This window comes from Fragaria vesca, linkage group LG6 (genome assembly GCF_000184155.1).
Source record: "Fragaria vesca subsp. vesca linkage group LG6, FraVesHawaii_1.0, whole genome shotgun sequence".
In the NCBI taxonomy this organism is placed as follows: Eukaryota; Viridiplantae; Streptophyta; class Magnoliopsida; order Rosales; family Rosaceae; genus Fragaria; species Fragaria vesca.
Window position 1 is genome coordinate 35027664 of NC_020496.1, and position 12772 is coordinate 35040435.

General features: G+C 40.3%; 4 protein-coding genes across 4 annotated transcripts; 3 read left to right on the forward strand and 1 right to left on the reverse strand.

Annotated features, from left to right (window-relative positions):
- Positions 1–75: 75 nt before the first annotated feature.
- On the forward strand, positions 76–2295 carry LOC101295063 (membrane magnesium transporter-like). The gene is made up of 4 exons (XM_004304407.1): positions 76–256; positions 343–395; positions 484–584; positions 1929–2295. The coding sequence occupies exons 1-4, from the start codon at positions 178–180 to the stop codon at positions 2020–2022; spliced, it is 327 nt and encodes a 108-aa protein (XP_004304455.1). The 5' UTR covers positions 76–177; the 3' UTR covers positions 2023–2295.
- Positions 2296–2726: 431 nt separating this feature from the next.
- LOC101313446 lies at positions 2727–3899 on the reverse strand. The gene has a single exon (XM_004306205.1). The coding sequence runs from the start codon at positions 3897–3899 to the stop codon at positions 2727–2729; it is 1173 nt and encodes a 390-aa protein (XP_004306253.1).
- A 645-nt stretch (positions 3900–4544) lies between these two features.
- LOC101295353 lies at positions 4545–5329 on the forward strand. Its single transcript, XM_004304408.1, has 3 exons — positions 4545–4723; positions 4881–4959; positions 5103–5329. The coding sequence occupies exons 1-3, from the start codon at positions 4572–4574 to the stop codon at positions 5169–5171; spliced, it is 300 nt and encodes a 99-aa protein (XP_004304456.1). The 5' UTR covers positions 4545–4571; the 3' UTR covers positions 5172–5329.
- Positions 5330–6611: 1282 nt separating this feature from the next.
- LOC101295641 (thylakoid lumenal 15.0 kDa protein 2, chloroplastic-like) lies at positions 6612–7788 on the forward strand. The gene is made up of 6 exons (XM_004304409.1): positions 6612–6833; positions 6918–7021; positions 7137–7227; positions 7326–7394; positions 7479–7588; positions 7696–7788. The coding sequence occupies exons 1-6, from the start codon at positions 6647–6649 to the stop codon at positions 7786–7788; spliced, it is 654 nt and encodes a 217-aa protein (XP_004304457.1). The 5' UTR covers positions 6612–6646.
- The last annotated feature ends 4984 nt before the right edge of the window (positions 7789–12772 follow it).

A 12772-nucleotide genomic window follows, 5' to 3' on the forward strand; every position in this document is an offset into this window, starting at 1 on the left:
ATGTAGTTTCAAACTAAACGCCACGTCGTTTATAAGGGCGGCCCCTATAACACAAACGCACAAAGCTGCTCGATCAGTCAGAATTTGAAGAGGAGTCAATTCGGCTCATATCGTAAACGACGTCGTAGAGTCCGATTACCGGAGAGCTCTAGCTGGCCGGAGATCGGAGCTTAAAAAATGGGTTTCAGCTTGGGGTTCCTGGTTGGCATCTTCGGGGTTCTGATTCTCTCTCATGCCGCCTACTCAACTGTTCAGTGTAAGCCATTGAATTGTGATTCTAGGGTTTCGTAGTGATTTGATTGCTGGATCGTTTCTGAGATTTGGTTTTGATTTGGATTGCAGATAGGGGATTGTTGAAGATTATGGAGGAGGAATTTTCAGGGCCTCCGTTTACTGTAAGATTGAGAGTGAATATTTTAATGGTTAATTTTTTTTTTTTACTGTTTTGTGTATCTGAAAATTGGATTTACTGGGGAATTACAGGTGGTGGCGGAATTGCTGGTAGGGCTAGTGTTGAGTTTGTGGGCAGGACTTACTGTTCCGGGCACGTTTCTGTCGATACATCCCCATTCTGAAGAGAATAGGTATGTGTCTTAAGTTTGTTTTGAGTCTCCGATATCGATGATTAGTTATGTCTTGTTGATGGTGTCATTGGATTTTTTTGCAGTTGAATCGAATATGTGGTAGTTTGTTGTGATATGCACTTGAGCTTGTGTTATTTTTCTGCTGTTGTTTGAGTTGGGAAGACTGATGACATAATAGATGTTAATGTGACTAAGTTTTGCACATTGCTGTTTTACAACTCCTAGATTCTAACTCTTGTGTGATAGGTGTCGGTTATAGATTTTTCATGTGTTTGGTTGAGTGATATAAGAGGAGAGAATATAGTTTGGGTAAATTTGTTCGTATACTACTTTTTGGGCATATTGGTAGAACAAGCGTGGGTTATTGATGACATGCTGTTGTGAAGGTGTATAGCACATCCTACCAAACCAAAAAGAAACCTTTTCTTAACTGTTTCTCCTTTTTCAAGTACAAGGGGGTGTGTGATAGTTCTGGTAATGATGTAGCACATGGTTCACCATTATAGTTATCTTGACAATTGTGCTATTGCTTAGACTTGATCTTCATAATGTTGGACTGAAACATTATGTCTGTATTCTGAAAGGAGTTTTAGGAAAGACATAACATGCTAACAAAGTTCAATTGAATTTCAAGTACTGAAAGATTTCAAAGTGACGTAGAATGATTGAGTGAGTAATTCCTTACAATGATAGAGACCAAAAAGAGAAAATACTTGAATTCAGACCCAAAAAGAGGGAGAGAGCAAAAGGGCTTTCCCTTAATGTACATGTCAGCTGTCATAATAGCTCTCAGCAAGCTATAAACATACTGACATGGGCTTCTAATTTAAACTTTTAAAGACTCCGAGTTTATTTGGTTATGAGGTACAATGTTTCATATACTATGTTTCATGTATTGTAGACTCTGTAGCCCATTCTTGCATGGACAGGTGCTGCTTAAAAATTTGAAAAATGAATATACTGCCTGTATTAGCTATCAGCATTGCTGCATATTCAACACTGCAGTATATTTCATATGAAATTGGATATACTGCACTGTAGTAGGTATCAGCATTGCTTCATATGAAATATGGTCATACCTTCCATAAAAGTAATTTAAATGCATTAGTAAAGACTAAACAAGCATCAGCATTGCTGCATATTCATAGATGTGACTAGTGTACACTCTTTACTAGCAATTTACCAGCTGTTTTTATGATTTACGTTTGTAAGATTTGCAAAAGCCTGGTTTTGGTGATGCGAAATCTCAGTTGCTGCCATTTGTTAAACATTTTCTGTACTTGAAGTTTGAAGTGTGACTTTCAAATGCTGTACAAGTGACGACCCTATTTTTCTGAATTGCAGGATTGTTGCTCTACCGGCAAACCTAGACTTTATGGTCTTCAACCATCGTGGCAAAGTATTTCCCCTGGAGATGGATTTGAAGCTGAAGCATTAAGGTCTTCAATTAATTCAAGCAGAACACAGTTTTTAGTTTTTCTGGCCTTCAGAGCGAAGAATGGCAACATGTGGCACAATACTGCATTTGACAGCATCTGGAAAATCATGAACACTACTTCACTACTTGTTTTTGTTTCCTTGGAGTATGTTGCTGTATTTTGCGTTTACCTATGTAGCTTCTAACCATTGGATACCTGTTCACTTAATCTGTTACTATGGCCTAGTCATTTACAGTAATTTGAACTACTTGCTTTTCCAGCTCTTTCTATTCAGAATTGCAGTGGGATATCTAAAAGAGATATATTGCATCAAAAGGCAATGACTGTTGCTGTATAAACTCAAGAATAATAGAATTCATTCAATGTGACACAATTTCAAGTGCTGGCCAAAAGAGCAAAAGACTAACATGTAATGGAAAGAAAGCAACATCCACATATCTAAAAAAAATGTTAGAGTGGGACTGACTACAACTAGTCACTACGTCTCATTATCCATACTAGAACAACACAGTACAATCCTCTTCTACTCTCAGAATCAATAGCCCCAGTCCTCCTCTAATTTGAAGGTCCACAGCCCCACTGCTACTCTTCTACTCTGAGCATCAATAGCCACCATCCCCTCCTCTACTCACACTGAGGTCTGACAGCCCTACTGCTCATGCCACATCCTATGTGGCAGAGCGTCCAGCAAATGATGGGTCAACTATGCCTGATTGAGCTCCTGAGGGTTTTGCATGGATTGTCTAAGAATAAACTCAGCTCTCCTCTTCTTTTCGTCCCTCTCTTCATCTCGCAAAACCCAATTTGCTGGTCTCCCTGAACCCTTCTTTTGGAGACTCAAATCCGATGATTCGCCAAGAAATTTCTTCACAGGTCTGAATTTTAAATGAACAGGGGGCCTTGAATTCGGAAGTAGCTTACTCTCTTCCTCTACATCTCCCTCTCCATCCATCCATACCCCATTTTTCACCGCTTGGATGGCAGGGGCAAATGCTTCTAAAACTGAAGAACTGTTCCCTTTGGCCAAAACTTCTGAAAACTTTGATGGTAACACAACTGGAGAAACATCTTTCTCACCCGGCTGGAGGGGTGGTTCAAGGAAGGGATTACTTTCACCCCCTTGTAATTTCAATCCCTTCCCATCATTACCCACCACTGAGACTGGGGCAGAGGGTGAAGCTAAACCTGGAGCTGAACCATTGCAAAGCAACCTCTGCTGCAGACTCAACAAAGACCTCTCAGCCTTTCTCCGCTGCCTGGCTTGCTCAATCTTATCTTCCCGAGGATCCGTCTTCCTCTCATTCCACATTGGCGAGTGAATGTAAGTATGCGGATCAGGGAAAGCCGGCAACCAATTTGGCAAATGCTTCCCAGGCGGAGCCTCCCCCATCCGCTCAAAACTCAGAATCAACCTCCGATCCTTCACCACCGGAAACCGCGGCAATGACTGAGCAAACGGAATCTCCTCCGCAGTCCCCACATACTGAACAAGCCCCTTCATCGTCCCGGACCCCGCAAGACAATGCCTCACCTCCGCTGCACCCGAAAACCCTTGCGAAGCCTCCAAATCTTCCAACCCTCTAACAACATCAAACACATTAGATTCAGTCCTACCGGCCAAGTTAGCATAGTAATTCGCCATCTTCCCTAAGTCACGGAGGTATCTGATGGCAATGTCGGCGAGCGAGTCCAAAGCCGACTCCTTGCAGCCAAGAAACCCGACCCCCTCGCATATCTGCGCCACCGCAACCTTCGAGACCGCCCGCCCAAACTCATCACCTCCTCCACCTGACAGCTGCTGTGCTCTTCTGGGCGCGTCGTCCTCGCCGCTACCGGATTCATTCACTCTGCTACTTTCCGCATCTCCATGGCTCATATTCAAACCCTCATATCAAATTCAGCCTCTTCTTGAACCCGCATCGTAACCCGAAAACCCGTCACCGCCGCCACGCGCGCATCTCCCCTCCTTCTCCCACGTCCTCTCCAACAGAATCATATAACCAGAGGACGGAGAGAGAGAGAGTAACAAAACCCTAGAAAACCCGGGAACCCGAACCGGGTCCGGTTTGTTTTACAAATTGGGTCGAAAAGACTGAAATTTCCGGAGTCTTTCTGCAATTCGAAGACTCCGAAACATGAATCGAGCAGAGTAACGAACCAGATTGGAAGAAAACGACGAGGAACCCTAACAAAGAATGTCGAAAAAATCTAGGGTTAGGGTTTTGGAGATGGGGGAAGAGAGAAGGTTAGGTATATGGAGGGAATTTACGAAATTTGAAAAATTGAAATCGGGTAAATCCCTAGCGAGATCGAAATTCAAAATGGGAATGAGAGATTTGGGAACGAAGAAGAGAGAGAGAGAGAGAGAGGGGTTGATGCAGAAGGTCGGGGTCTTGGGTTTGTTTTATAGAGGCTTTTCACTAAACTAGGACGGAGGGTAAATGGGCTTTTGGGGCTGGTATCACCGACCCGGCCCAATAAAAAGTCCATATAAAGGGTGACCCTTGTAGTCATCGGAGAGGTTGAAGAAGATAAGGGAAGGTGGAAAATGGAGAAGTACTTTGGGAATGCGTATAGAGGAGACCCGGGGGTCCCACACGCCGACCCGGAGAGGTTCGTGAACATATGGATCGGGTCGGCTGCCTTCTCTGTGATGACCTTGTTCAATCCCTACATTTGGCAGCTCAACCATCAGTTCAAGTATGTGTCTTTTTTTTCTTTTTCTTTTTTTTGAGTTTGAGTTTTGAGTTTTTGGATGTGTGCCCAGTTTGTGATTTAGGTCAATTATTTGAGTTGGGTGATACCCAGTTTGGGATTGTGTTGATTTAGTGTTTTGGGTCATTTGAAACGGTTGCAGTTGGCATGACAAGGCAATGCTGTTTGAGCAGCATCACTGGAGGAGGGCAAAGAAGAAAAAGCAGCCCTATAAGTTTATGGTATGTTATGTGATTCGGGTGTTTGCGACTTAAAGGTTCAATCTTTATTGGTGTTTGTTGTGCAAGACATTGAGGATTTTGGTGGGTTTATATTGCTGGTGAAATTGATCGATAGGTTTGATGACATTTTTGTTTTGTTGCAGTGGAATGAGTGCATGGACAGGGAGGACAGAGATGCCTACTATCTCAACTGGCCGATTTATTTCCCTTAGCTGTTTCTGGGGATGATCTTGTTTATGGTATTTTCACTGTTATGTCATTTTGCTGAGCTGAAACTGTTGTAGACTGAAGGTGGTATGGTTTTTCATGCTTTTGTTGTACTGGAAAGCTTAAATCTAATCTGATCATTTTCAGTTGTCTTTGAATTTTATGTCTGATGTTTTCCTTGCTAATATCAGCTATTTCTGCTGTTTTAACAATTTGACATTAAATCAACTGCAAATTTGAGATGTTGATTGGTTGGTTTTACACTGTTGATTCATGAATTTATTTATATCATGTAATACTCAGCGAAACATTATTGTCACCGACAACACTAAATTTGTGTTCATCAGAAGGCAAGAATGCGTATCTATTCTCCTACTGTTAGAATGAATCCTGGTAGTTTCATAAGTTGGCTAATGGTATGAAAAATATGAGGTGTGCAAACAGTCTTGATTTCTAGATTCTGTTAGGCTATTTTTCTTGGAGAACTTTACTAGCTGAGCTGCAACAGGACTCAGCTTCTTTCATTGCTTTAAATGTTAGTATCAGAAGTCTTGGTAAATCGTGTGGTCTTGTGATCCTCAAGTTAAAGTTGTGTTCTTGAAATGGTATTGTTATTTTGGAGAAGGCTTTCCAGTGTCATTTGAGTCTTCAGGCTTGGTTGTGCCACTGAGTTTGGCAGCCTACAGGAACTCTTACTTTGAATTGATTGTTATTCAAGGAGTCTAATATAGCAGAGCTATTGGCTTGTAGCTTTCTCAACTTGACTCCTAATTTCTGCCAAGCAAGCCTTTACAGATTCCGGTCCTAGTTTCTTCAAATCATTCCTTTGCAGGAAAAAATTTACAGTACAAAAATATCTATGACATACATCCAATTACCATCTCTAAGACGTTGTGTGGATCTCACTTGAATGATAGCATATTTTATCCTTGTGTGTACCTCATTTACTCTCTGAAGATCTTTTCCTTCATACTGGGAATTAATTGGTAATAGCAGTTTTATCCATTGAACTTTAGGCTTAATGCTCACAACATTTTAACAAGAACATTTTAGCATATTTGAACTCTTTTACACTGGAAAAAAAAAAAATGGGAACAACCGAAAGTGACCAATAGGATACTTGAACCTCCGGAAGTAGTTCACGGCGATATTTCTATCAGTTTTCCGTCAATGACTTTTTAAAGTTGAGTATATAACACATCATACGTGACTTATATCATGAATTAACACTCTTCACTTGGAGTCTCTGAAGTTCAACCTCAGAAAAAATAAATTAGGAGAATAGCAGAGCTGCTCCCTTAGGGGTGAATGACACAAGTGAAATTTGTCGACCTAGAAAAATTACACAATTTCAATAATTATATATTATATAAGTATAAGAAATTGAGAGATAAACAGAAATATATCCAATTATATCCCCTTATCCAAAACATTTCATTATCCTGAGAACCATTTTTGCAGCTGCCAAAGCCAGGAAACAATGGCATTTCTCCTTCCTCCGTGTTCATCTTCCACTTCCCAAACAACCTCAACCATTACATCCTCGTCAAATCTCTCTTCAACTCTAACTCCATCCAAATCCAGCAACGACTGGATTTCGAAATTTCGCTCCAAATCTTTGAGTTTCGCGCTCTCCGGAGCTCTCACACTCGGATTATCTCTCTCAGGCAAGTCTTCTCGTTTTTCTTCAGTTGCATGCAAGATCAAATATTAGCATGCTGAAAATGTTAGAACCCTTTTCGTTTCTGTAGGCGTTGGAGCTGCTCATGCATTAGTCGGGGTAAACAAGCCAGAATTGCTTCCAAAAGAGTTCAGTCCTGTCATTGATGTAGCTGGCTTCCTCTCTGATGGCCAGGTGCGCTTAATTATATGAACCGTGTACTATTGTTTTATGTTTGAGTAATGGTATGAAATTCAAGAATTAAGCTTTATGTATATTGTATAGTATAATAATGTATGTGAATTTTCAGGAGAAAAGGCTAGCTCAAGAGATTGCTAATATAGAGAAGGATACTGGATTCAAGTTGAGGGTTCTTGCTCAGAACTACCCTGACACACCAGGTGTGCATAGTGTTAATTAATACGGAGTTTGGTAGTGACATTTCGCTTTGTTTTACGGTTTTTGGGTGAGATTGTTACAATGTTTCCATATTGTGTAGGTTTGGCGATCAAAGATTTCTGGCAAGTGGATGATAGAACTATTGTCTTTGTTGCTGATCCCACTTTTGGTAATGATTCATACATGCAAATGTTATGTGTGCTTATTTTACTACCTCTGAAATAGATCATTTATGCTGATGGTTTTTGAGCAGGCAATATACTAAACTTCAATGTGGGAGCTTTGATTGATCTAGATGTTCCACGTAGCTTTTGGAGTCGTCTGGCTGGGAAGTATGGGAATATGTTTTATTGGAAAGAGAAGGTGAAGTTTTATCATCCCTTGTAGTTATATTTTTTTTATGAGTTATGGCATTGCATTGTGCACAGTTTCTTAGAAAAGAGTATGATTTTATCTGCTGAATGGAACAGGGGGAAGATGTATCAATTGAAGCAGCTGTAACAGCAATATCTAGCTGTTTGAGAGAACCTGTAGGCTCTGATAATTGCTCCGAGGTAAGATAATACAAGAGAACCCTGTCAATTTGTAAAGAGGATATGCTCCATCTTGTTAAATATGTATCGAGTACTTTTGAGAAATATAGAAAGATTGTTACATTGGTTTTAATTGTCTCAATTTGGTCTCGCCCCAAGAAGCAGTGTAGAAAAAGAATGATGCTTTTTGTTCCTCTGTTGAGAATGACCTCAACCTTTTCAAATTGTGATGTGCAATGCTTGGTTTACTCCCTTCTATTTTTGAAAGGATGTCAATGGTCTGGTCTCTGGACTTTTTACAAAGAAGCTAGTTAGATTGTTTAGAGTTGATGATAGATGAGCCATGGTTGTTCACTAAATATAAATTCATAAGATGGAGCCTCTGGTAAGGACACTCGATGAGCAGCTAGCAAAGAAGAAATGTCTAGAGAATCTGCTTCAACCAGTATACTTTGAAATCATGTGCTGGTACAGATTGCTTCACAAGAATCCAAGCATCCCTTCTGAGCAATGGCTGATTTCTCCATGCTCTCGACATACTATTTCGAGAAAGTTGAGTTATGGTTACAACACAGGAATAGCTGCAGAGTTGGGGAAAGATGACCATATTGACTGAATATCATAAATTCATAAGCTGGAGCCTGCAGTGGAGCCTCTGGTAAGTATGACACTCGATGAGTAGCTAACAAAGGAAATGTCAAGAGAATCTACATAGTTGGCAATACAGTGAAATTATATGCGAGAACACATTTCTGAGTATGTTTGGAATAATCTAACCAGCCCTTCTGGTAGACTGGCCAGCCGATCTCTCCATGTTCTCTACATACTATTCCAGAACGTTAGCTATGTTAAACCTCCAGAAGCCATGGATGACAAGAACAGAGATGTTATTCCAGATAGTGAACTGGCTGATGGGATGGCAGCATGATGATGCCATGGCTAACCTCAGAGGCAAGATAATACGAGGGTTTGTTGATGCCTGGCTGCTGGCTCCTGCTGTATAAGCTATACAGTATAACTAATAGGTAAAATATTGTTTCTTCCACACCGGAAACTAGTTTGGCTCATTCCATGTCAGTTTCAAGTGGGCATGGAAACTTGTATATGGGAAAGTGTCATCCTACCTGATTCCACCATGAGCTCTTGAATGTGTCGAGGTATCTTTAGTCTTTACTCTACACCCCATTATTACACATTAACACCTATATGGAAAGATTGTAGCTGTAAATTATGTTAAAATCTGCCCAGACACTATTCACTATTTAGGAACTTAGAATAGAATACGATTGCATTTGCCGGATGGAACAACGGGAAGATCCAGATATTATCCAACTTCAAAAAGAATATGTCCTCAGTTAATGGCATGTTAACATGAACTGACAGAGCCTATGACTTCCTTGGTTTTTACTCTGCAGAGCTTGCTTTGTATCTTCTGAATGACCTCGCGATCGTTCAACTCTTTGGGCGAAACATCTAGCCCCTCTAGCCACTTATCACTTGCAGGAAGTTTCAATTTCAGAATGGAAGCAGCCACAGCGACTGAACCAACTGCAATGTACTGTGGCTTGTACTGCAAGCACAACAATGTTCTTAGCAACTCCTCCACAAGACTCCATGCTACATTTGTAACCTCAGGGAGCCTAAACCAGTTATTTTTTCTTCACTCAATCTCCTGAGAGCAGCAATCAGAGTCTTGTAAGGAAGCTGCACGTCGAGATCGAACTGCATTGTTTTTAGCACAAGTCTCTTCGCAGCTATGATCAATTTTCTCTTTTGGTCTTTAAAAACACGCCCTTTTTCTCTGCAGAACTCATCTCTTTCTCTCATATCAAGAGGATTGATAGTCGAGCGCACCATCTGGTTGACGATGTGATGCTGGATCTCATTACCAAATGCCACATTCACCACGTCCTTCAGACGGCGCTGGGAATCCTCCACTTTGCCGGCGAGGAAAATGCAGGCAGTAGCGACGGTGTACCAGTCGTTCTTGGCGAAAGATTGACGTGCGAAGAAGCGGTGGCAGAACATGGTGGCCTTGACTATGGTGAGGTGATGAAGTCTGAGCTTGGAGCCGAGCTGGCGAAGATAGGAGCAGTATGTGAGCACAACTGTGACTCTTTGCTCAGAGAGGTCATAACTCCGCGATGGAGAGTGGAGTTCCAATGCTTGTCTCGAGAAACACCACTGATTCATGGTATCTGGTTTTGTTGCTATTGTTATAATTGGAAATATTTGAGAGTGAAGTGTTGGGGTACTAAAGGTTTAGAAGAATATAGGATTTCCGTGTTCAGTTTGGAATTCTAGCATTTCGGTCTTGATGTAGGAATGTAGGATTACGGTTCCCGTTTAAATTAGGAATAAGGAGGGGAGTAAGTCTGGGCTGGATTGTTCTCTTTCTGATATGTTTCTTCAATTTTTTCTTTGAGAAATTCATCTGAACGATATCTCAACTTTGGCTCCTTATAAGCTTTGGTATATCAACTTTCAAAAATATCATATTGGTACTTCAAGTTTGGATCCTGATCAAACATCGGTATCTATAGTCGTTAAATCAGTAACGATGTTAACAACGTGACTTATTTGAAAGGTGATTTTGTCATTCATGTCTTAATCCATTTTTTATATTATTTTTTTTTATTGTATCTAGGCTGCAATTCATCTCCGTGTTCTGTTTGTTTTTTTTTTGGTCAAATTGTCTGTATGTTCTTTCAACAACCCCAAAACCCAGCCTCAAACCCAAACACCTACTGTATCTTGAAGTCTATTCTTTTCTGGATTATTTTTCATCCCAATTCAAATATAAAACCCCTTAAATTATTACCCTCCCAGAGATCATATCCCAACCTCAACCCCAAGTCCCCAACCCCAAACCCAAATCGGCAAAAATGCTAGTCTTCCAAATTATCAAGTTCTGGTTTCTTAGCCATCTCCTTGAGGGGTACTAAGAAAATCCCGATTTCCGGTGAGTATATGCTCCTTCCATAACCCTCCGGTCGAGTCAAAAGCCATCTCCATCTGCACTGACTATAATATATCGTTTGTTTCTACAATATCTTGCTCCCCGACTATATTTATGTCAGGTTTTCTATTCAGCTTTTATGAAGTCATTTGGCAGAAGAAACAAATGAAATTGAGTTTTTTCTCGATAACAACAAACGGAATGGAGTTGGATCAGAAAGCTTGCAAAAGAGAGTATAAACTTTGAAGAAGATAAACAAAACGAGGACAAAAGTACCCTTGAAAATATGCTATGAAAACATGCTATGCAGCAGACGCCGTTACTCACTTAACGACTATAGGTACCGATGTTTGGTCGGGATTTAAACTTGGAGTACTAATCTAATATTTCTGAAAGTTGATATACCAAAATTTATAAAAAGTCAAAGTTGAGATACCGTTTAGACGAATTTCTTTTTTTCTTTTTAATAAAACAAAGGATTAGCCTTAGATCCGGCATCCCTATTGAATCTCTTTCTTTTAACAAACTACATATACCCCTTCTAAAAAAAAATTTGAAACACAAATACATCCATTTACATTGTTTTTAAACTACTAAAGAAATTTTTTTAACAAATAAGGACGAATTGTTTTCTACTTGCTTGTCATTTGTTATGATTTAATTTACCAAATTGACATTAGACAAATTAGATCAGACTTTGTCATGTCTTGGTTTAATTGTTATTGCACTTGTTGGAATGTTGTTGCTACTGCCGATTGGAATGTTGCTGCTACTATTGATTGGAATGTTGTTGCTACTGCCAACTGGAATGTTGATGCTCCTGTCGATTGGAATGTTGTTGCTGCTATTACCAATTGGAAGTTTTTAGCTACTGTCGATTGGAATGATGTTGTTACTACTGAAGTTGTTACAATGATGTTGCTACTACCGATTGGAATGTTGTTGCTACTGGCGATTGAAATATTGCTTCTACTGCTGAAGCTGTTATGATGATGCTACTACTAAAGCTGTTACAATGATGTTGCTACTACCGATTGGAATGATGTTGCTACTATTGAACTTGTTACAATTAGCACATATCAAAACACAATAAAATACTAAAATACAGTATTGCAATGATGTCAATAGAAAAGAAATATCAACCATCGTTTTGAATCATGAGCCACCACCACAACCTAGTCTCTGCTACTGTTATCGTCGATGTTATTGAGGGAGAAATCGGAGGACGTCGTCGATGTCACTGAGGAGAACTACGTTATCACTCGGTTGGACTTTGCGGTAGATCTCAGAGAGAGAGAGAGAGAGAGAGAGAGAGAGATCAGATCGGGATGGAGAGAAAACTTAGGGAGTGACATAAAGTGTAATTTTGTTGGAAAACGAAGTATTATCGTTATTTTACATTTAAATTTTTGATTAGGTCATCTATTATTTGGTTATGGGTCTTGGCTCATGTCTTTTTTTGCCTAAATCTTTTGAAATGTGGGTTTTATGTGATATGTTACTCTTTGTGGTAGTGGGAGATCATTTTCTCAAAAGAAAACCTCAGTTGAAACCCTAGAACCCCTTATTTGACAGAGCAAAAGAAAACCCCAGCGCAATATTCACTTTATCGACACCAATAATGAGAAAACAATTGGATAAAAATTCTTAAATTAAACACATCATTTCGGTCTGCTAATGATAAATAACAACAAATAGAAAAGGAAAAGAGAAAGTGAATATTGCGCTGGGGTTTTCTTTCACTCCGCAAAACAAAGGGTTCCAAGGTTTCAACTCTGAGGTTTTCTTTCCGTCCGACGACACGTCAATTGACGCCGTCGTCGGACGAGAGTTGTTGAATGGTCATTGCGTGGCTGCGGCTTGCTGGTTGGTGGTGGTGGACCGAAAGATTCATATATTAAAGGAAGGTGTCCGAGTGGAGCAGCGGCGACGAGGTCTATTGGTTGCTGAACAGGCTAGTCCGCCATGAATATCGATTGTTGAGGAGCAAGGCTGCGTTGATGAACTAGAATGACGAGACGGTGGGGCGGGGAAGATCTACTCGGATTGAATCTC